Below are 24,645 nucleotides of genomic sequence, written 5' to 3'. Positions count from 1 at the left end.
GCGGAGCACAGGCTCTAGGCGCGCGGCCTTCAGTAGTTGCAGTGCGTGGGCTCTAGAGCACAGGGACTTCAGTAGTTGTGGCACGTGAGCTCAGTAGTTGTAGCTTGTGGGCTCTAGAGCGCAGGTTCAGTAGTTGTGGTGCATGGGCTTAGTTGCTCCGCAGCACGTAGAATCTTCCCAGACAAGGGCTTAAACCCGTGTCCCCTGCATTGGCAGGCGTATTCTTAAGCACTGCACCACCAGGGAAGTCCCCCGAAATACGTCTTGAATCCCATCACTTCTCTCCCTCCCTGCCACTCACCCTGGCCTGAGTCACCATGGGTTTCCCGTCTGAAGCACTACAACTCATCTTCCCACCCCCAGGGAGAGTGGAGAAGTGCCGAGGACAGGAGGCTGGGATTGTCAGAAGAGCCCAGATGTGACATCACACTAGTTCTGGGTCACTAGGTAAAAATCAATCAGACCTAGTCATTCCAGTCGTAGTTATTTTCCCAAGAGCAATGAAGACTCATATTTACACAAACACCTGTATATGTGTATTTATAATAGCTTTATTCATAATTGCTGAAAATTGGAAGCACCTTTATCCTTTAACTGACAAATGAATAAACAAATTGTAATTTTTACAATGGAAAACTACACAGCAGTGAAAAAGAAAGAACTCATACAACAACATAGATAAATCTCAAAAACTTTACACCAAACAAAAGAAGTCACCACAAAAGATTGAACAGTATGACTCCACTTATGTGAAGCTCTAGAAAAGACCCATCTAATGGACAGCAACAGAAAGCAGGTCAGTGGTTCCCTGAGGCCCAGGGAGAAGTGGAAGCGTTGACCAAAAGGGCTATGAGGCAAATTTTGGGAGCGAAGGAAATGATCTCCGTCTTGATTGTGGCAGTGGTTGCACATTTGTATATGGTTGTCAAAACCCATCAAATGGATACACTTTATTGTGTTAAATTATACCTCAGTAAAGTTGATTTTTAAAGTAAAAAAAAAAGTCAATTCACCAAATGATGAGTTTGCCAAAAGCGCAATCGTTCTACTGGGCCGTCCGCCAAGATGCCCTCATGTGGCTTTTACCGAGCTGGGTCCTCAGGCTCCAGCAACCCCAGCCCAGCAGTTCTCACTGTTGGTTCACTCAGCCCCACCATCGCCCACAGGCCCACAGCTCTCCTAACTTCCAGGCCCCCTCAGGCAGCCTTGCGGAGTTTCCATGAGTCTGCCCAGGCCTCTTCCCTCTACTCTCTGGGGGCCAAAGGGCACGTCTGTGAGGCTGCATCTCCCAGAGGTCAGACGTGCTCTCTGCTCTGGATCCCAAGAGTTTCTCGCTGTTACACCAGCTGTCGGATGGCAGAGGTGGGGCAAGGATAAGTGACTGCCTATGTATTTTTCCATATCTGTTATTTACAGGAAAACTGAGGCCTAGAGAAATTTAGAAGCCAAGATTTATCTTCTGTTTCTCTTTGTATTTTGAAGACGGTCTCCTTCCTCAGGGCAGCGGAGGCCAGGGGCCAGTTTGAGGGAAGAAAGGACCAAAAGGATTGCAGGGACAAAAACATAAAACAAAACCATACAGGTTAAAATGTTCACATTTCATCCTTTTTTTTTTTTTTTAAACTCTTTGGTAAGTCTTTGATTCCCAGGAGAGACTCACCAAAGAGTTCCTTACATACAAGAAATCTCTGTTCAGAGTCAGTCTGTCCAGAATTAGAGCCGGTGCTGGGCACTTCCTGAGTGCTCAGTGAATGTTCTCCACCTATGTCACATCAGCTGTCTCCTCCACTGAGCAATGCCACCTGCTGCTGGCACTTGGCGCCCTGCGGGCTCCATGGACAGGTGACTCCTGCCCTACCTGGTCTCTGCCCACATCCGGCCTTGAGGCCAGCAGGAAGCCCTTCCATCTCTGTAAAGTGACCAGATAGAAAGGCAGTGTCTGCCTGTGTAGACTTAGCCTGACCTAAACACAGATGGATGGGACTCTGCTCTGGCCAGGTGACCAGAGGCCATGAAAAAACGAATGGAGGCTGCAACCTTGCTTCCCATCGTCTCCCTCTGACACTCACAGGCCCTGCTCCGGATTCCTCCTCCTCCTCCACAGACGTGCATGTTTATCCTTCCTGAGTACCATCCCCTCGGGCCCAGAGTGACAGCTAGAGAAGCTGAGGCAGAGTCTGCATGGAACTGGGGGCCCTGGGAGACTGCAGGGCATTTGGGTAGGACGAGACCAGCGGCCACTCCCGGCTCGTGAAGAGGGAGAGGCATTTATTTATCAGGGGGCTTTTGCAGGCCACGGCTTGCGCCAAGGAGCCACCCTGGGCTGATGAAGGAGGCATGCCTGCCTTCCAGCTCACCCAAACCACACAGTGCTGATGGCCACCTGTTCTGCCTGTAGGAGTAGGATTTTCTCTCGTTCTTAAATATTCTCTGCTCATGAGTCACCACTGCCAACAGAAGAATCATCATGATTCTTACACTTGACATCTGGTATGTATGTATGTATGTATGTATGTATGTATGTATGTATGTATGTATTTTTGCGGTACGCGGGCCTTTCACTGTTGTGGCCTCTCCCGTTGCGGAGCACAGGCTCCGGATGCACAGGCTCAGCGGCCATGGCTCACGGGCCTAGCCGCTCCACGGCATGTGGGATCTTCCCGGATCGGGGCACGAACCCGTGTCCCCTACATCGGCAGGCGGACTCTCAACCACTGCGCCACCAGGGAAGCCCCTGGTACCTTATTTAATATCCTTTCCGAGTCTTCATACCTTTGCTCGTGCTGTTTCACCTGACAAAAATGCTCTTTCCTGGGTCCTTATCCTTCCTTCGAGGGCAAGTTCAAGTTTTTCCTATTCCAGGCAGCCTCTTCTGACCTTCCCAGCCCTGGGTGGCTGTGATCCCCAAGCAGCATATTTTTACACCTCTCCTCACATGTGACACGATCATCCTGAGACCATTTGTATGACCTTCCTGTCTCACCCAATGTACATTGTGAGCTCTTTGGGCAGATGACATCTTGGTGTCTGAGGTTGCCGTACTGTGGATCATAGCACTTGTATGGAATCCATCGCTAACTAAGGGCCGGCCATGTGCTATGACTTTATCTCATTTAGTCGTCACAGCCACCCTATGAGGTAGGAATTATTTTGCTTCCCACTTTTCAGATGGAGAAACTCAGGCTTAGAGGGATAAACTTACCCAAGTTCATGCAGCTAACATGTGGCAGAACAAATGTTCAGATCCAGGTCTGTGAAACTTCAACATCTAAACCTTGAACTAACTGGAGAATGTCATCCTCACAGAGGTGACTGGTGACGAAGAGCAAACTCAGTGTACAGAAAGCTCCAGGCAGTCTTGCTATGTGTGAGAGAGAGTCAGGAGCAGGACGATAAAACCTATCATCCAGTTGAAACCAGAGGCACAAGTTTTAGTAGCAGAAACCTCACAAGATTGAGAAATGTTGAGCTATGGACACAAGTGCTTTGAGAATACAAAGCACTGAGTAGGACTTTAACATCTGCTTATAAAGATAAAGAAGGGCAGGATCTGTTGACAACATTAGGAACATAAATACTACCTACGTTGGAATAAAGAGCCTTTCTTGTCATATTTATCCTTATTTTATATCTTGTCATCATGAAATAGTCACATCTAATCTGTCGACCAGAAGTTCTGAGACATCTTGACATATTAACTTCAATGGTTGATTTTTTTTTTTATCTCCCGTTACTTGGAGGGTATAATATTTGCTTTACTTTATGTTGTCAAAGCTGTATTTACTCACTGTATGTTTTTTTAATTGAAGTATAGTTGATTTACAATGTTGTGTTAGTTTCTGATGTACAGCAAAGTGATTCAGTTATACATATATATACATTCTTTTTCATATTCTTTTCCATTATGGTTTATTACAGGATATTGAGTATAGTTCCCTGTGCTATACAGCAGGACCTTGTTGTTTACCTATTTTATATACAATAGTTTGTATCTGTTAATCCCAAACTCCTAATTTATCCCTCCCCTACCCCCTTTTCCCTTTAAGGTAATCATAAGTTTGTTTTCTATGTCTGTGCTACTCATTATATATTTGTTTTAGGAAACTGAGCTTTATCAATGAACACAGGAACATAAAGAGACATTTAAAAAACATAATAGGGGCTTCCCTTGTGGCACAGTGGTTGAGAGTCCGCCTGCCGATGCAGGGGACACGGGTTCGTGCCTCGGTCCGGGGGGATCCCACATGCCCCGGAGTGGCTGGGCCCGTGAGCCATGGCCACTGGACCTGCGCGTCCGGAGCCTGTGCTCCGCAACGGGAGAGGCCACGGCAGTGAGAGGCCCACGTACCACACAAAAAAAACACAACAAAAACCATAATGGAGAATCTTGATTTTCCAGGGCAGTAGCGTCTCCCAAAAGGCTGAGTGTATGAGGGTTAAAGCCAGAAGTTCTGGGACAGACTGATTTGCATCACAGCCCTGTCACTTACTATGGTGACTCTGAGGAAGTGGGTTACCCTCTCCTTGTCTCAATTATTCTTTAAAATGAGATAATAATAGTATCTACTTCACAGGTAATACAAGATATGAAGAATAGTCCCCATCACTTTGTAAACATTCAATAGATGGTAGCCACTTTGTTCCTCTCAGCATCTGTGTGATGGTCCAGTGGTGAATGTGCCATAACTAACCATCTTCTTACTGATGGGCGTTAGGTGTTTCCAGTTGATGAACAAGACCAGCAGTGCTCCTGCCCTGAAAAGGGTTACGGTCTGGTGGAACGAGGCAAAAAGATGAACATGATAAATCAATATATGATATATTAAATTAGATTTGATCCAATTTAACTTAATTAATAACCAGAGAAACACGGAAGCAAGTAAGTGGTTGAAAGGCACACATGTTATGAAAGGTGGTCAGGGCAGGCCTGCTGGAGAAAATGACACTTGAGCAGAGCCATGAGAGAGCAGAAAGAGCCAGCTATGCACAGAGCAGAAAGTCAAGGACTTCGGGCAAGGGAACGGCAAGTGCAAAAATCCCTGATGTGGAAAAGGATTTACCACATTCAGGGCATGGAGGGCCATGAGACAGACCCTGATATTTAAGGAAACTTAATATATGATAAAACTGGCACCACGGATCAATAGGAAAAGGACACACTGTTTAATAGGTGACATGGGTACAAGTGGCTCACTATATAGGGTGAAATAAAGCAGCATCTCCACTTCACAAGCTGAACTGTGTTCAAGGGAAGGAGTAGAATGTGAGAAGCCATGGCAAGAAGTAAAAGCCATCAGAAGTTTTGGGAGGGTTCTAACCAGGGCTGTCGAATAATCTAGTTATGTTTTTAGGAGATTCTGTAGAGAATGGCTTATAACAAGGCAAAAGTGGAAGCAGGAAGACCAGTTAGGCTAATGCCATAGCTGAGATGAGGGAGATGATGATGACTCAGGCTGGAGCAGTGGCAGTGACTCCAGGGAAAAGCTGGAGGGAAGATAATTTCACTCAAGTGCAGAGGGCTGAGGACATGGCCTGTTATTACCCTTGGTGCCCATGAGCCCCGAGTTTGTCTTCTTGATTGTTACTTCCCTGAACCCACACATCCTTTCCCATTCTCTCCCCGAAGAAAGGCAATCTTTTTTTTTTTTTTGAAAGGCAATCTTTATTCAACGTTCTCAGTGCTTTCCAATTTAATAGCTGCAGTGAAATTTCATTTTTGTTTTAATTTCTCTGATTACCAGTGATTTTGAGCGTCTCCTCAAATGCTTGTTAGTTTTTTGGGTTTCCCCTCCTATATATTGCAGGTTCAAATCTTTGGTTCACTTTTGTGTTGGCATGGCCGTCTTTCTTGTGGAGTATGTAAGAATTCTTCCTATATACTAGACATTAATCCTTTTGTGATTTGCAACTGTGGTGCGAATGTCTTCTGTTATTCTGTCGGCTGTCTATTAACTGTTTCTCTGTGTTCTTAGTTGACAGAAACCCTTAATTCTTATGTAATCAAATTTAGAAATTTTTTCCTTGTGGTTTGTGGATTCAAAATGATGTTGAAGAAATCCTCGTCCCCAAGACCACAAATAGACTCTCCTGTGTTATCTTCTGCCAACTTCATAGTTTTCCCTTTCTTATGTTCACCCCATTTACAGCCCATCTTTTTATATGGGGACAGGTGAGGATGCTGTTTTATTTTACATTATACACTGAGCCACTCATGACCATGTCACCTCTTAAACAATCTGTTCTTTTTCTATTGATTTGTGGTGCCAATTTTCTCATATTTTAGTTCCCTTAAATATCAGGGTCTATGCCCCCTCTACTTTGTTCCATTGGTCCTATTCTTGCACCAACACCCTACTGCTTGTGTTAGTGTGACTTTGTAGTTTATTTTAGTATCAGGCAGGGTAAGACTCTCCCTTTTACTGTTATTTTTTAGGAGTGGTTTGTTACCCACAGATATTTATTAAGAGCAAGGAATTTGGGATACGTTTTGGAGGTAGAACGGTGCTTATGGCATCTTTTGCTTTACCCCAGTTTTACATTTCTATGTTTTTTGTTTGTTTGTTTTGTTCTGTCTTTGGCTGTGTTGGGTCTTCGTTGCTGCATGTGGGCTTTCTCTAGTTGCAACGAGTGGGGGCCACTCTTTGTTGCGGTGCGCAGACTTCTCATTGCGGTGGCTTTTCTTGTTGCGGAGCATGGGATCTAGGCGTGTGGGTTTCAGTAGTTGCAGCACGTGGGCTCAGTAGTTGCAGTGCATGGGCTTCAGTAGTTGTGGCTTGAGGGCTCTAGAGTGCAGGCTCAGTAGTTGTGGTGCACAGGTCTAGTTGCTCCACGGGACGTGGGATCTTCCCAGACCAGGGATCGAAGTGTGTCCCCTGCATTGGCAGGTGGACTCTTAACCACTGCACCACCAGAGAAGTCCCTTTCTATGTATTTAAATCTGGCAACAGGGACTTCCCTGGTAGTGCAGTGGTTAAGAATCCGCCTGCCAATGCAGGGGACACGGGTTCGATCCCTGGTCCAGGAAGATCCCCCATGCTGAGGAGCAGCTAGGCCCGTGTGCCACAACCACTGAGCCCGTGAGCCACAGCTACTGAGGCCTATGCGCCTAGAGCCCGTGCTCCACAACAAGAGAGGCTGCCATGGTGAGAGGTCTGCGCACCATAGCAAGGAGTGGCCCCTGCTCGCCACAACTAGAGAAAGCCTGTGCACAGCAGCAAAGAACCAACGTAGCCAAAAATAAATAATTTTTTTTTAAAATTAAAAAAAAAATCTGGCAGCATTTCCCTATTGGTTTCTAGGTTTTATACCTTGTTTAGGAAAATCCTCCTCATTCTCTAATATTTTATTTTAAAACTTCTATAGTGTTATTTTAACATTTAGATATTTAATCTGTCTGGAATTTATTTTTGTGTGGTTATGAAGTTCATTTTAACTTTATAACTAACTTTATATTATTCCAAATAGTAAGCTATAATACTTTTTCCAGTAATGAATAGTCCATCCTTTCATCAGTGATTTGAAATACTTCCTTTATTATATAATGAAATTTCACGTGTACGTAAGGCTGTTTCTGGGCTCTGCTTGGAAGGTATTGGAATCCAGAGTTTGTTGGCAAGAATGGAAAAGCATTAGGTGTGTTGAGCAGGAGAATGACAGGTTGAGGGCGTGGTTATGAAGCTCACTGGCCAGCCAGGTGTGTGGGGCAAGAACTCGTGAGAGGCAAGAGGCTGAGAATCAGATGCTGCTGATGGGGTGGGACGGAAGGGACAGGCACCCGAGGCATCTTGAAGAGGAAAGGTGAAGAATTCATCCTTGCTGGTTCTCCTGGGAGTGATGTCAGCTGAGCCCCTGGGAGGAATGTACTTTTCAATGCTGGGTTGGTTACCTGAGGCCAAGAGGCGGCTGGCGAAGGCAGCTCCTGGTCACCCTGATCAATGGGAGCCAGTTAACAAGACCCCCGGACACAGCCAGAGGTGGAGGCTCACAAGAGCTGGTTGTGGGGCTCTGGGGAGATCTCAGGCTTTCTGCTCATTAGGGAGGAAAGGGCGGTGGGTAGAAAGAAACCAAGACCCCTCCACTTTGTGCGGAGATGGCTTCAGAATTTCCACAGGAAGGAGCTCTGGGGGCAGGGGCACTGACTTGGAGCATCAGTTGTGTACCAAGAACACTGTTGTAGCTTTAATTGTGTGTTCATTCAGAGACACACTGGATCAGAGGAGGGGGTTAGGCTCCCCTCACCCCATAGTTGGACGTTGCCTTATGCCTGGCACTCCCCACCTTCCCAGCCCGCTCCCACTGCTCCCACCAAGCCCTCTGTCCCCTCCTGCCCTACTTAGAGTCCACACTGGACAATTCACCACTTAACTCAGCCCTCCCTGCTCCCCTCACTAGATCTCAAATTCTTTGTTGTTTCCTTCCCGACTGCACCCTGTCAGCTCAGAGCCAGGCAGTAAATGCTGGCAGGTGAGTCCACTCTGTTTTCTGTTGCACCAGCTCCCACCTGGGTCAGAGGCTGTGTAGAGGGTGTGCAGGAAGAAGCTTCCACCCCACCTCCTGTTAGCTTCCTATTCAATTTGATTTCATTCAGCTAAAGTGAGGCCCTGCTCTTGAGGAGTTTATGCAGAATGAGGAAATACAAGGATTGGAGACCCAGATTTTTCATAGGCTGCTGAGGATGGATGGAGTGGGGTAGGGTGGGTGTTTGTGGCTAGGCTCCTTCTAGTTCTAGGCTTTGAGGAATGCTTTGGAGTTTGGGGCTTGCCCTGGGCCCATTTGATGGTGAAGGGTGGGGGAATGGAGGGAATGGGTACCGGGCAGACACCTCCGTTGGGGGGAGGGTCCCCCTTCCCTCACCATAGCCCTTACCACATCACATTCAGGACATTGTAGTGCTGTGGGCTGGGTTGTCTACAACATCAATCACCATTGCCTTCTGAAATTTCAGCTCTGATCATGTCACTGTCCTGCTCAAAAACCATTGATGGCTCCCCGTTGCCTAGAGAATAAGTCCAAATTTAAAGCACACCTTTTATTTTTCTTTAATTTTTAAAAATAGTTATTTATTTATCTGGCTGCTCCAGGTCTTAGTTGCAGCACACGGGGTCTTCCTTGATATGTGCAGGTTATTTAGTTGCGGCATGAGGGATCTAGTTCCCCGACCAGGGATCGAACCTGGGCCCCCTGCATTGGAAGCACAGAGTCTTAACCACTGGACCACCAGGGAAGTCCCTAAAGCACGCCTTTTAAAGGTCACAACTATGGGGCCCTGATATACCTTGCCAGATGCGTTCCTTCACAGAGCCTCCCTTCTCTCTGCCCAACTTCCACTACCTTCTGTGTCCCACCCTCCACCCCGCCATACCTCCTCCCACACAACTCGCTACTCTGATACCAGCCCACTTACATACCTGAGCATAGCCTGCTTTCTGGCCTCCTTATTCCTGCTCCTACTGTTCCTTCTGCCCATGATGCCCTTCTCACCCATCGTTAGCTACTGCAATCCCGTCTGTCCTCCAAGACCCAATTCAGATGCTGCCTCTTCCATGAAGCCTTCTCATGCCCACTCTTTCCCTTCTCAGCTGACACTCATTTCCCCGTTTCTGTGCTCCATAGCCAGTTATTAGGTCTGCAAACCACAGATTTTTACAAATGTAAAGGGTTTATATTGCTCCTTCTAGGATACCCCCGTTACCACAGGAGATTCAGACCTCCCAGCTTCTGAGGGGTTGGAAGCATTTGGCTCCCCAGCTGGACTGTCAGCAGCTTCAAGCCTGGAATTTCCTCTTAGTAGCATGTATGCAGTAGGTGCTCACTAAGCACTGTGAACTAAATTGAATTTGGTAGAGTCCACCGAGGGGTGCGGATGCTGTTTGTGTCCCTGGCAGTGCGCTATGGCTGCGGCAGGGAAGGGTGCAAGCTGGGAAGGGTCCGAGCTAAGGCCCCATCCCCCCCTCTGGAGATCCTGGCAAGCAGAGAGGAGCAGGGTGGGGATGTCCTCCACCTGGCATATGGAGAGGCCCCACAGATGCCACTGATCAGGTTCCATCCCTGCATTCAAGCCCAATCAGCCCTGCATTCAGATCTCACCCTTTGTTTCTTAAAATCACTTTAATCCATGGGCCAGAAAAGCCGGTTGTGGGCCCCCAGGCAATAGCTCAGGCAGGAAATTCCCAACGCTCCCAGCTGCGCAGCTGAGCAAGCAAAGCTGCCTCACCAGACCCCTGGAGTGAGCCAGCCACCAGGACAGAGATAGGGATCAGCTGCATGGGGCGAGAGCATCTCTGAGCCCAGGCAGGGGCTGGGCTCACCCTTTCTCCACCTGCCTGGGAGGGCAGGGAGCACTAGCTCTTGACTCTTTCCTCACCAGGGATTCAGGCGATTACTTTCCTTCTTCATCCTCTAACTTTGAGTCCTGGTCATGGTCCCTGCCTCTCCTGAGGTCCCTGCCTACAGCTCCTGGGGCACTGAGCCATGGAGCTAAGTAGAGTTAGGAGGGAGGGCATATCCTCCAGAGGGGCACCTCTGAGCCATGACCTTGACAAGCTGTAGAGACAGCTTTTCCACATCATGGCTGGGCTAATCCTGAAGTCATGAGGGTGCAGCAGCCTCTTCCTGCCATTCTCTGGGGCAATGGACAGCCTGGTCATTCTTCTTGGGGCAGCAGACCACTGACTCTGCTGGTCCCTGCATTTCCAGGATCTGAAGACCTGAGGGTCCCTTGATACTAAGAAGCCTGTGCCCAGGAACCCCATCTGTCTACCCACCTAAACCCCTTCCCCGGGCAGTCCGAGACACTGCCAAGAGTCTTCCAGAGGGCGGAGCTCTGAGTCAGAGTATAAGTTCCCCATCTCACTGCCCAACAGCAGAGCCACACAATGCTCCAGAAGCAGACGCTCGTCTCAGTCTTCCACTACCCGTCACACCCAAGCCAAGCGGAAGATGGCAGCCACCTGCACCTTGGAGGTGAGGGAGCAGGGCTGGGTGGGTCCGGAGCTGAGAGCAGGAGACGGGTTCAGGGAGGGCTGGGGGCACTGCAGACTCCAGAGACATGGAGCACCTCAGCTAGGGCAGCCCCTGCCCGGCACCAGGGGGCACAGTCTGGCCCAGTTGGGGCTGGGCTCCTGGGTGGATGGCCCAGCTGCGGGTACCCATGGGATTGACAAGACTCTATGGAGTGGCTCAGGGACGTCCTGGGCCCAGCAGCACCCAGGAGGACAGCACTCAGCACTGCTGGGGGTGGGTCACATTTGGCCTGTGGACGTCTTGAACTGTCTTGAACTGCCTGCTGTGAGAGTGTGTGGTGTGGTGTCCGGTGAGGATCGGTGCCATTGCCAACCTGTCTCCATTGGCCATGAGGCACCCCTCCTGGGTCTGTGGTCCACACTCCTGGGTCTATGCAGCCCCTCACAGCCTTGCAGAGACACCCCAGGTTCATGGGTCAGGTTTCCAGGGCTCTAGACCAGCTCTGCCTTGGCTTTCCCATCATCTCTGTCTTCCAATTTGCTGTAGGCATGCCATGGCAAGGGCTGTCAGCAGCAACATCTTCCTCCTTACCTTCTCCCGGCCCACACTAAATCATGTAATGAGGTGACTGATGCCCTGAAAGTGTCTTGTCCCTTTGGGGTGGGAGGTAGTGACCCTGCTCAGTCTCCAAGGAGCCCAGGAGGGAAGCCCCATGCTGTATGGTGCCTGGTGTCCCGCTGCCTGGGCCAGGATAGACGTCGCCTTCTGGGCTGTGTTTCTCCACAGCCCTCAGGGGGCTGAGATAGCCTCTGGTCCACACGTGCTCCTGCCTCTCCTGTCTCATTGAGTCTCCTGGAGCTTGGGCAAGGAGAAACCTCCACAGAGGGACAGAGCCTACCTTGAAGTGGGAATGAAGCAATTGAGAGCTGTGCCCATCCCTCTCAGGTCCTGGAGGGTCCATGACTCAGAGCTGGGATTTCTTGCCCTGACCTCTCACCTAGCCTGGGTGATAAAAAGGAAAACAGCCATAGTGGCTCCTCCCAGGTGACCCCTGGTCTGGGGTGCTGCTCAGACTAGCCGTGACATGCTCTGGGATCCCACAGAGTTCCCATCCCAATGCTCTCCTTTTAGGGAGGGCCCTTACCTCCTGGAAACTATCGCCAGGCTGGTGTGAGCTCTGACACAGGTGTTGCAGGGAACTGATGGATACACCCAGCTCTCTAGGGAGGAGGAGGTGGCATCGCCGGCCGGGCCTGCCCTGAGAAGCCCCGCGGAGGGGAGTTCCCACAGGGTCCCCGGGAGTTGTCCTCCCTTGTCAGCACCCAGACCTCATGTGCTGGTGTGGTTAGGGATTGTCTGACCCTCCTCCCAACCCTCACCCGCACCTGGGAGCCAGGCCCTGGGAGCCCATCTGTAACTAAATATTCTTCTAATTTGTGATGAGAGCTAGTTTCTTGGGGTGTGAGGACAGCCCCAAAATGGGAGCTGAGGGTTTTACTCCTGCCTCTGCTATTAACTAGTCTAGTGCATGACCTGGAGCAAGCTTTTAACTGAATTGGTTAATTCACAGTGAGAGCCAGCCTCCAGGTGGATGGAAAGGGCTCTGCCCGGCAGTCAGGTGGGTCTGCATCTGAGTCCCGGCCCTGCCCCTTCTGGGCTGCGTGACCCCGTGTGAGATGCAAGCTCTCTAACCTCGGTCTTCTCCTCTGCAAAGCAGGATAATAGTACCTTCCTCAGAGTCTGGTTGGGATGGGGGGCGGTAGTTGAGAACAGATGCAGCAACCCCAGGTAGAGCAGAGCCCAGCGCACTAGAGGAGGGTAATGAATTGTATTCCCAACTTCCCCGCCAAAGTCCTATCTCTAAAGTGAGGGTTTGGGAAGGGGTAATATTGGATTGCACAATAGCCAGTGCTGAGAGTCAAGCTCTTTTCCATATGAGTTGGTAAGATGCCACTTTCCTGAGGGGTTTTCGGGGGAAATGGAGTCCTGGCAAGTCCAGCCCCAGGGACCGAGGCGAGGGAGGAGGCTGGAGTCAGGTGTGTCTGCAGCCTGAGCGGTGACGTCCCAGCAAACTGCCATCCAGCCACCCTCCCTGCACAGCTGTTCTGGTTATTAAAGTGTCTAAATACACTTCTCCACTGATTGCCAAATAATCCCTGCCTTCAGTTCTAGCCCTCTGAGTGCTCCCTGGTCCTTATCCCAGGACCCTCCAATACCTCCATGAACTGGAGGATTACTGCCCATTCCAACTCCAGGGCCACAGCCTGGCCATGCCTGTTGTTAAATTTTCACCCTGATACCCAGCCAGGGCATCCTATTGGAGGGATGAGCTTGTCCAAGTCCCTGAAGTTCTTACCTGGATCCCGTAAGCTACCCCGTACACTTGGGTTCCGTAAGCTCACTGGTTTCAGGTTCCCATAGTCACAGACGCTGTACTTTGATCTATTATGTCTTTCTACTGTATTACGTCTTTCTACATCTTTCTATTCATTACCTCTGGGGCCATGAAGTTTTGCTTATGTCTAGCACCACTCCAATTGAGCTGATTATATCAGGAGCAAAATATGTACACTCATGTTAATCCCAGAAGGTCATTTTTCACAGACCTCATTTCTGGAATCATCTGGGCCCAAATCCTGAGTCCCATGTTCCCACTGCCTTCCTCTCCCCACGGCCCCTCTGGGCTCTCTCTCAAACCCTCCCTGCTGGCAGATGTAAGAGTGCTTTGCAGAGTGCTTTGCAACTGGGTATCTTCTGCAAATTCCTGGGTTAAAGGTGTAATCTGAGGCTCCAGGTTGACTACAAAGGAGCCATCTGTGGCTACTAGAAAGTGAGAACTTCTCCAAGTACCCTTACTGTTCTGATGTGCTCTGGCTGTTTAAAAAAGAGAGAGGTGATGAAATGTGTCAGAAGAGCACTGTAAATAGAAGGACTGCCAGAGTGTGGGGATTATTTGGGGGCTTTGGGGGAATGAAGGGTGAAAAGAAGACTCTGCCAGGAAAATAGATTTTCAGAGGACAAGATCAAGCACGAGGAGATCAGGGCAAGCAGCACCTGTCTTCGTGTTTGCTGACGGTCGCTTTCAAGTAAGGTGACAGTATAATTGTGGTTATGAACACGGGCTTAAGAATTAGAGCTGGATTCAAAGTCAGTTTCCTTTGATTCTTGCTGAGTGCCCAAAGTCAAAGGACTTAGGCTCAGATTCTCTATCTGTAAAGCAAGGCTAATAGTAAGATTAAATATATAGAGATTATATACACAACACTTAGCATTTGGAAGACACTCAGCAGATGGCAGCTGTATTGTTAATGGGGCTGAGTTAGAGTAGAAAGCAATAGTCAGCCTCTTTGGAAGGTATCGTGTTAGATGACGGCAGAGAGCTTTTCCTGGAAGGCAGGGAGACCTTAAGTGAGGTCCTGCGGGAAGCTGTGGATGCTCATTCTCTCGCAGCGAAGACACAAGGGAGCTGGGCAGGGCCAAGGGCAGCCCCTCCTGGAGGTGGGAGAAGACCTGTGATGGCCAAGAGGATCGTGACCCTGGGTTCAGAGACATGAGGAGTGACCCCTGCCTGGGCTGAGGCCTCAGGTGGCTCCCCACTTGTAGCCCTCTAGCTGCCTTCTGAGAAAGTGGGCCAGGGGGAACAGGTTTCACCAGGATTGCTCTCCTGGACGAAAGCTGACTCCTGCCTCCTCACCAGATCAAACCAGGACACAGGCTCTGCCCGGGTGGGGAGTGAGAATGACGAGCCCACGTGCCCAGAGGCTGAGCCGTATTTCCAGAACCCAAAGAGAAGCAGGGTTGCAGCCTTTGGCCCAGTTACAAAGTTCAAAAGGCAATCCCATTAGAGCAAGTTATTGACCATGAATATATTCAACGTTTCAGAGTTAATATCACAGAAGGAATCCTCAGGCCTGTATGTGTCTGCCAGTGTGGCTTTTGTTCCGATTGTGAGGCAGCCGTTGGGGAGAGAGGAGGAAGAAGCCCTAAAACTGATGTATGTATCTATCTCAGGGACTAAGCTACTGTCTTCCCAGCCATTGTCCTATTGTTCCTGGTCAGAATTAAGCCCCAGAAGAGGCTGGAAGGACAGCCATCAAAATAACAGTTCTCATGACAAGGAAAAAAAATTTTTTTAACTATGTGTGATGATAGATAACTAAACTTCTTGTGGTAATCATATGGCAATACTAAATACATATATCAAATCATTATGTTGTATACCTCAACCTTATACAATGTTATATGTCAATTATTTCTTAACTTTTAAAAAGATCCTAATACCTCTATTATAAAGGTTTTATGAGGATTAGAAACTATAAGAGAAGTGTCTAGCAAATAATAAGGTTACCAAATGCAAGTCCGTGTACCCGATGCACAGTGAGGCCAAACAATACCAAAACGTCGGAGTTTGGAGCAGAGGAAAGTTTACTGCAGCGCCATGCAAGGAGACTGGTGGCTCATGCCTTAAAAATTCCCAAACTCCCTGAAAGCTTTCAGCAAAGCCCTTTTACAGGAAAGGTGAAGGAGGGGCATGGTTAGTTGTTGCAGACTTCTTGGTGTCCGATCCTTTGTTCTTGAGGTCAGGTCACAGTCAGGTCACGATGTTCCTGTAAACCTCCACCAAAACAAATGTTATTCTCTCTTCTAACAAGAAAGGGCAAGGTCCCAAGGCTCAACTTTTGCCCTCTGAGGTCCAGGCTCTGGTAAGAGGAGGGGGGTCCCTATGTGGGCTGGTTCCCTCCCTGGCTGTGTTGGACCAGCCTCCAGTCTAGGTCCTCCTGCCAGTGCCCAGGCGCGGCTGAGGAGGCAGATCTCAGCTGGAGGCGCCCTCAGGGCCAGATCCCCAGACCCTGCCCAGATCTCATCACTGAGGAAGCCAGGCACCCAGGAACCAGCTGGCCCTCAGGCTCCTCAGGCCACCCAAACAGGGGTGGGTCCCACGGCCTGTGACCCATGGAGACCCTGCCGCCATTAAGTCGTGGAGGTGGGGACTGCGGAGAGGTTCGCTGCTTCTTCGAGGCCTGGGCCCGGCCAGTGGGCGGCCATGGCGAGGGCTCTGGAGCTCTGCGGGACCCAGTCCTCAGCCTGTCCCCCAGGCGCCCAGCTCACCCACTGGCCTGAGGCTGGAGGGCCCTGGGGAGAAGGCCGCTGTCCGCCTCCACTGCACTCTCTGCCCCAGGACCCCCCCTGATCTGGACCTCTAACCCCTGAGCTCAGGGTCTCGCGCTAAGGGTCGGTGCCTGCCCTGCCCCCCCCCAACTGCAATACATGTTCAGTAGATGCCGTTACAAATAGTATTATCTCTGATAACAGCCAAGGCAGATGAACTATCTGTGGACAGTCTGAGTTGAAAATAAAAATAATTATAAACAGTGACCTTCTCTGAGTGGTGGCATTATGGGGACTTTTTTCCTTCATACTCTCATGTTCTTCCCTAAATCCCAAAGTTATATATTTTTTAATATTTATTTATTTGTCTGCATTGGGTCTTCATTGCTGCGCACGGGCTTTTTCTAGTTGCAGTGAGCGGGGGCTGCTCTTCGTTGCGGTGTGCAGGCTTCTCATTGCCATGGATTCTCTTGTTGTAGAGCACGGGCTCTAGGCGCCCAGGCTTCAGTAGTTGCAGCACACGGGCTTCAGTAGTTGTGGCTCACAGGCTCTAGAGCGCAGGCTCAGTAGTTGTGGCGCATGGGCTTAGTTGCTCTGCGGCATGTGGGATCTTCCCGGACCAGGGCTCGAACCCGTGTCCCCTACATTGGCAGGCGGATTTTTAACCACTGTGCCACCAGGGAAGTCCCCCAATATTATTTTAAATAGAGAAGAATTGCATCTTCTTGGAAGGGTAGAAAGTGATTCTAGTAACATGGAGTGGACGATGTGGAGAGTAAAGGGTTCCAGTTCAGAGGCCTCTATAAATGTCATTGGGTGGGTTGGAGGAGTCCGATGGTGTCTGCCATGGGCATGGGCTGGGAGTGGACAGTAAAAAGACTCGTCTAAGCCTGGGTAAAATGTTCAGGAAAAGGGCTTCCAATTCCAAGATCCAAACAAGCAAGACAGGGACGGAACAGGCATGAAGCTGTCCCTCTTCCCGAGTGCTGGCTCAGAGTGGGGTGAGGACAAAGCCCCTCACGTCTACAGCCTCGGGCCCCCTGGGGACCAGAAGCATCCTCCAGAGCCCAGAAACACCGATGGACAGTGGGGAGGTTACTTGAGCCTGGGCAGTGGGAGCCTGTGCTGCTCTCTCCGTCAAGGCCATCTGTCACGATCGCCCAAAGAGTGAGTCCACTGTCCTCTCGATCCACAGGAGGAGCTGTCGCCATGCCACCTGCTGACAGTGAGGGTCATCCGGATGAAAAACGTCCGACAGGCTGACGTGAGTAAGTATCACCCTCCCTCTTCCCTCCTTCTTCTCTGCGTCTGGGGCCAGGATGGAGACAGGCCCCAGGGGAGAAATGGTCAGGTGTGACTCTGTGTGTGTGCATGAGTGTGTGTGTGTGTGCACGCTCTATGTTCAAGTTGTACTTCAGACTTTGGGGTTTGTATCATTTTCCCAGGCCCCTCCCTCTAGCTGCACCCTTGGCACGACCGGCGCCTGCAGTCGGCCTCCTCCAACGGCTCACCTCGCTCTCTCCTCCCCACTCTCCCCTCCCTGGGATCTGTTCCAGGAGTAGCTTCTCCCACACTGGGCACTCCTTGCCTCTGCATGAGTTTAGGGGCTGTTAGGAGTGGCAGGGAAGGAAGGGCCCTTGAGTACCATGGAGCCGGCTGCCGGCCAGCCCCGGTGCCCTTCTCAGGACCTGGATCTCAAATGGGTTCTACAGTGCATGCCAGGTGCCCCATAGCGCCGACTTCCTCAGTTCAGGCCATGGATGTGGTTTGACTCACCAGGGCTCTCTGTGCAGTGTCTTCTTGCAGCTTTAATGTCCCTCTCATCCCAGCCCCTGCGGCATTCCCAGACCACAGGGGCCCAGGGAAGTCTTTGGCTTCAGGAAGAAATGAAGGCATCTGGGTGGGCAGAACAAAAGCCCCTCCCTATGCTGCCCTCATCTCCCCCCACCCCATCCAGTGAGGAAGCTTGGCCCTCAAGGAGGAGAAAGCTCTGTGTCAAGGCCCATGGCTGAGGGGGTCCCCACTCACTGGTGACCACACAGGAATCGCCCAAGGGCTCCAGTTTCCCCAAAGCTGTTATACTGCCTTCACCCCAGGATTCAATTAGCCTGGGAGAGCCGTGACACACGGGGAGGTGTCTATGCCCAAAGCAATTATAGAGTAGAAATAGAGGATGGCATTCTCTTCTTGTCACCACAGAATTTAGAACTGGAGGAGGACACTGAAAGCTGGGAGTAGCTGAGGAAAGCTGCTTTGAGGGGACAGGGTGTGAGCATCCAGAGGCCTGGGGAGCCCAGTCTGAGGGAGAGGAGCTGCGTCCCCCCGAGCCCCTGCTGGGAGCTACCTGGGGCCAGACATCCAAACACCATTCATCCTCCGCACAACCTGAGGGCAGGGCTGTGGGGCCCATTTTGCACATTGAGGATTAACTGCCGAAAGCAGAATCAGTGTTTGATGCCAGGTCCGGACCGCTGGGGGTTAGGGGAGACAAGCCAGGAGGAGGAGGTCAGGGCCATTCAGAGGGTGGATAGGAATCTAAGTGATGGGCACCTGAGCTCTTGAGGAAGGGATTGCATGACCTCCCGAGGGCTTCTATGCGATTGTGCAGGAGCACAGGTGGGAGAGGCTGACAAACCTTCTGGGAAGCTGTCGCTGCAACACTGCAATGTAAGGATGAGTGTAGAGGGTGGAGGCAGCAGGGCCCTGGAGCCCCAGAGAGAACAAAGGGATCAGGCAGCATTCAGACTGGGCCCCTGGGAGGGTGAGTGTCCAGAGCCCATGCCAGGGGAGCAATTGCAGCCAGCATCAGTTTGGGCCTGGCTCTGTCACAAGGCCAGCCAGAGGGCCACAGACTTCTTGGGCTTCTCGGGACCTCTCAGGCCACCAGTGAGTGACCTGAGGAGCCTGGAAGTGTCCGCTGGGCCCAGGACCTGGCTGCCTCTTCTGCCTTTCCTGCCGTGCCGGGGTGGGTCATCAGACACCTCACCCCGTTTCCCTCAGGGTTGGCCACAGCTCTCATATGCCGGTAGCTGCCTCGCCTGCCTCGGCTCCTCTGGAGGCGTGTCTGTCCCAGCCCTGTGCATCATGCGGGCCTCACACTTTCACGGCGTGCCTACACCTGTGTGCTCAGACCTTCCCCCCACCCCATCCAGGGCCCTTCCTTTTGTCTTCTCCCTGCTACACCCGTTGCCTACAAGCCCTAGAGGTGGGGGTGGGATGGGGAACAGGAACCAGAGAAACAGGCTGAGGTCTGCTCCACCACCCTCCTCTCCTCCTTCCCCACACACGCCTCTGGCACACAGGCTGCCCTTCGGGGACACCCTGGCCCCTTTGGGAACCCCTTTTTATGTTTTCCTCATTTCCCTAAAGAACAGGGTCCGGGGCAGCCATGGTGTCTGGGGGTGTCAGCCGCCCAGGTCACGTTTCTGGATCCACAGTTGTCACAGGCTGGGCTCTGTTGCTGCCTCCTGGGTTGAGTCTATCCTAACCTCTTGCAGGTCCTGGGTTGCCCTTGCCCCACATTGTGCCTTCCAGCTTGGATCAAAAACAAGCTCCTCTCTGGTTCAGTCCTGTAATGGGTGCCTGAGTTTCTAAGATTTCCAGGAGCTGAAAGGGATGAGATTCAGGGATGAGATTCAGGGGTGACGGCCCCATCAAGGAGCACACCACCCAGCCCTGGGCCAGGGCTGGGAGAAGATTGGCCCGGAAATCTCCCCTCTGTCAAGAGTTTTTATTCCTCTTGGGAAAATAAACTCAAACCAGCACTCCCAGGGGGCGTGAGGCAGGTGTCTCTAAGGTATTAGGAAGATAATGTTCTTTTTTTTTTTTTTTTTTTTTTTTTTTTTGCTGTACGCGGGCCTCTCACTGCTGTGGCCTCCCCCGTTGCAGAGCACAGGCCCCAGACACACAGGCTCCGCGGCCATGGCTCGCGGGCTCAGCCGCTCCACGGCACGTGGGATCCTCCGGGATCGGGGCACGAACCCGCGTCCCCTGCATCGGCAGGCGGACTCTCAACCACTGCGCCACCAGGGAAGCCCAAGATAATGTTCTTGATACCTGTAGAGATCATTGAGTCATCTTGGCCACCCACATTCTGGGAAAAGAGACATGTCATTCTGATGACCAAGCCCTCTGTCACTTCATGAAGAACAAGGATTAGAACCTATCTGTGCTTAGGAAATTCTCTGAAGTCCCTGAAATTCTCAGAATTGGGTCATCCTTGCTTAACCACTCTTCATTGCCAGCTCGACGGTCACTCCTTACAGTCAGCTAATGATGCCCATGCCCCAGATCGTCATCTGGGCCTAGTGGCTACCTCATCATCCCTCCTTCCCCAGGATTATCCCCTCTCGGGCTGCACTCTCCTTCCCAACCTTGTGGGGGAGGAGGTGGAACGGCTCCCTGCGAAAGGACTGGGAAATAAATTAATGATTGACATGTGGGTGTCTGATCAATCCTGGCTCTTCCAGGAGTCTTTTTATCTTAATTAGAGATTTAAGCCTTCGGCCAAAAATCCTGAAACTTTATTTAGTGGATTTAATGGGACAATTTTAGGCATGGACTGATGATAGGAAAGGGACGTTAGAGGGAAAGGGGCCTTTACAGGGTCCTTCAAATCATGCTAAGCAAGTGGGTGTAGGGCTGGTGAGTCCCTGCCTGCAGGCTCCTTGTGCACAGGAGGCAGACCAGCAGGAGGTGCCCCAGAGCCCAGGAAAAACCAAGGGAGGGGTCCAGGAGGACTAAGCAGGTCCCCAGGGAGTCTCCCTCTGAGCAGAGCCATTAAGCATGCCAACTTGCCTATCTATATCTGTGGTGACTCAGCCCAGAATTTCTTGGGTACTGATACAGCCCAATAGCAGGAAGTTGGGCTTTTCTATCATTCATTTATTCAACAAATATCTAGCGGTGCCAACATGGGTCTCCTGAGCTTCCCAGGGTGCAGTGGGAGGTGGAGACAGATGCACCGACCTGCCATTGCAGTGAACTGTAGCCAGCGCTCCATTGGGAGGAGAGCAGAGGGCCCTGGGCTACAAGGGGCACCTGGCCCAGACTTGCAGGTTCAGACGAGGCTTCCAGAGGAGGTCTCTTCTGCAACCTGAAGGGGCTAACCAAGGAAGGATGGCGTGAAAGAGGAACAGAAGGGTGTTCATTGCAAAATGGCATGGCCTTTGAGACCTATAAGGCACTGGGTTTGGCTGGAGTCTGGAGTGTGAGTGGTGGCACATGTGTGTTAGTATTTACGTGTGTGCATGTGTGCACGTACCTCTGTGTGTGTGTGCGTGTGCATGTGTGTGTGTGTGTTTGGGGGCAGGGCAGGGGCTGGGGTGATAGGGAAGATGGAAAGATGAAGCTGAGGCTGGGGAAGTGGGAGGGGCATCCATGCTGAATGGGTGGGACTCCTTCCTGAAGGCATATGGGTGCCACTAAAGGATCTTAAACTGGAGAGTGACATGGTCAGATGGGAAAAGAGCCCTCTGGTTTCTCTAAATAGAAAAGATTAGGGTGGGGCAGGACAGAAGACAGGGCACCCATTGGGGCAGTGGCAGCAGAGATGAAGGTGGCTTGCACCAAGGCAGTGGCCATGCAAGTAGGGAGAAGTGGACAGGCTGGAGAGCTCCAAGGAGTTAAGTCGACTCAAGGTAAGAGTCAAGGGCGATATTTGGTGTCTAGTCAGGACACCTGAGTTGACGGTGAGGAAGAACAGGTTGGGTGTGGAAGGAAAGATAGGGATGATGTCATCATTTTCTCTTGATTCTGTTGGGTTTGGATCATTTTTTGTGTTTGCATTAATGATGATTATGACATCTAAAGGACAGTGTCATCTCACCTCTATTCCATGGGAGGAAGGCCATGAATTCCAATTCATTGAATGGTGAGCCCTCACAGGTTAACCAGACAGAGGGGATGAAATCAGAAACTAGGGATGCTTGTGATACAAACCATGGTTATTAAGTCTGTAAAGTTCTCAGTATAGAGACAATATAGGACTAAGTCAGTCTGGGGAGGGGGTCACCTCTGGTTCCACTCTCACAGGACATTATTAATTATAATTAGGAGGTAGTTTGGATGAGTCTTATCAGTACGGAACTCTCATCCCTGCCCAGCTTTACTATCTAGAAGACCCTCTGACACTGGAAACTGTATTGACGGTTCCCGTTCTCTATGAATTGGGTGGGTACCCTGGGAATGACCTAAGCAGAGTGCCAGAAGAGTGACAAGGGCAATTGTGGCACCTCTTCCTCCCTCCTCCCAGGTAGAATGGGGGGAAGGAGCTTGGCTGGGCTGCCATTTTTCACTGGATGCCTTCTGCTGCTCCAAACAGAAGACCCAGGAGGCCTTCTTTCACTTTAGGAGGGCCTGTTGAGGTCACAGCCTTTGTCCTTCTCCAGAGCACTTACCGCATCATCACAGTTGGGTTGTTCTTTCAAATGAAAAATAAAGTATGTGGTCTTAGATGTGAGGGTTTCTTGGGTCACACACCCCATGTGGGGAGACCAGCAGAGATATGAAAAGCCCGTCGGGGTGTAACTGAGACGTTAGTCATGTGTGGATAGCGGTAGTCCCTGCCGCTAGATCCTGCTGAATAGCTTGTTCCACTCAAGCCCTTCCCAGCTGGGGCCCTCTAGGCTGACTCCCAGCCGATGGTGTCCCTTCTAATCCTTGCTGCTCCTCAGCCCAGAGGAAGAGCTGGGCCCTACTGTGGTTTCCCTGGTGCCCTGGGCTAAGGCAAGAGATAAACTGGACCCTTGGGGGCTAGTCCTCCAGATCTTCCCCTGGCAGAGGGAAAATTGTGCAACTGTACCTTGTCCCAAACCAACAGGTGTTTGCTCAGAGAGCCAGGGTGCTGCTGAGAAGAGCTAGAGGCCATCTGTGTCCATGAGAACAGTCAGTGGGACTTGGGTCCCCTCTGTGAAACCTCTAGCCTGCAATCCGTGACCTTCTCAGTGTTCTGGGACAAAGGTCTCTGGAGAGTCAGAGCCGTGAGTCAGGAGGGGACCAGAAGCTGGCTCTGCCTCCACACTGTCTCCTCTCTGGACCTGGGTTGGCTCCTCACCCTCCCCTCCCACCCTTGTCTTCCTCGGACAGTAAGCCAGACAGACTGCTTTGTGAGCCTCTGGCTGCCCACCACCTCTCATAAGAGGCTGAGGACTAGGACCATCTCCAACTGCCGAAACCCAGAGTGGAATGAAACCTTCAAGTTCCAGATCCAGACCCAAGTGAAGGTGAGACGTGGGGGACAGCACCTGCCTGCCCTGCTTGCTATTCCCCTCCTTGCCTGCTTGTCCTTCTCTTTGATCATGTGCCTTCTTATGACTATCTGTCTTTCTTTCTTTTTTTAATTAATTTTTATTGGAGTATAGTTGCTTTACAATGTTGTGTTAGTTTCTTGCTGTACAGCAAAGTAAATCAGTTATATGTATACATATATCCCCTCTTTTTTAGATTTCCTTCCCACTTAGGTCACCACAGAGCACTGAGTAGAGTTCCCCGTGCTATACAGTAGGTTCTCATTACTTATCTATTTTATCTATAGTAGTGTGTATATGTCAGTCCCAATTTCCCACTTCATCCCACCCACCTTCCCCCCTTAGTAACCATAAGTTTGTTCTCTACATCTGTGACTCTATTTCTTCTTTGCAAATAAGTTCATCTCTACTGTTTTTCTAGATTACACGTATAAGTGATATTATACTATATTTCTTTTTCTCTTTCTGACTTCACTCTGTTTGACAGTTTCTAGGTCCATCCACGTCTCTGCATATGGCACTATTTCATTCCTTTTTATGGCTGAGTAATATTCCATTGTATATATGTACCACATCTTTTTTATCCATTCCTCTGTTGATGGATATTTAGGTTGTTTCCATGTCCTGGTTATCGTAAATAGTGCTGCAATGAACATTGGGGTGGATGCATCCTTTCGAATTATGGTCTTCTCTGGATATATACCTAGGAATGGGATTGCTAGGTCATATAGTAGCTCTATTTTTAGTTTTTTAAAGAACCTCCATACTGTTCTCCATAGTGACTATAGCAATTTACATTCCCACCAACAGTGTAGGAGGGTTCCCCTTTCTCCACACCTTCTCCAGCATTTATCGTTTTTAGACTTTTTGATGATGGCTATTCCGACTGGTGTGAAATGATACCTCATTGCAGTTTTGATTTGCATTTCTCTAATAATTAGAGATGTTGAACACTTTTTCTTGTGCTTTTTGGCCATCTCTATGTCTTCTTTGGAGAAATGTCTATTTAGATCTTCTGCCCATTTTTTGATTGGGTTGTTTAGGTTTTTTTTGGTTTTTTTCTTTTTTTTTATTGAGCTGCATGAGCAGTTGGTATATTTTGGAGATTAATACCTTGTCAGTTGCTTCATTTGCAAATATTTTCTCCCATTCTGAAGGTTGTCTTTTCGTTTTGTTTATGGTTTCCTTTGCTGTGCAAAAGGTTTTAAGTTTAATTAGGCCCCATTTGTTTATTTTTGTTTTTATTTTCATTACTCTAGGAGGTGGATTGAAAAAGATCTTGCTGTGATTTATGTCAGAGAATGTTCTGCCTACATTTTCCTCCAAG

At 50.1% G+C, this 24,645-nt stretch overlaps 1 protein-coding gene and 1 non-coding gene across 2 annotated transcripts in view; one reads left to right on the top strand and one right to left on the bottom strand.

The window, feature by feature from the left end:
* The window catches only part of PLA2G4E (phospholipase A2 group IVE), a 60,200-nt gene that overhangs the window by 4,923 nt on the left and 30,632 nt on the right, over positions 1-24,645 (top strand). The window contains exons 2-3 of the mRNA XM_060098307.1: positions 17,267-17,339; positions 23,158-23,294. Coding sequence (XP_059954290.1) covers positions 17,267-17,339; positions 23,158-23,294 — 210 coding nt within the window. The remainder of the gene's footprint in view (positions 1-17,266; positions 17,340-23,157; positions 23,295-24,645) is intronic.
* On the bottom strand, positions 9,151-9,223 carry TRNAG-UCC (transfer RNA glycine (anticodon UCC)). Its single transcript has one exon. It is a non-coding gene; the product is annotated as a tRNA-Gly (tRNA).

Source organism: Mesoplodon densirostris, chromosome 4, assembly GCF_025265405.1.
Source record: "Mesoplodon densirostris isolate mMesDen1 chromosome 4, mMesDen1 primary haplotype, whole genome shotgun sequence".
Taxonomy (NCBI): Eukaryota; Metazoa; Chordata; class Mammalia; order Artiodactyla; family Ziphiidae; genus Mesoplodon; species Mesoplodon densirostris.
The sequence above is the reverse complement of the archived record's forward strand: the minus strand, read 5'-3'. Positions and strand labels throughout refer to the sequence as shown.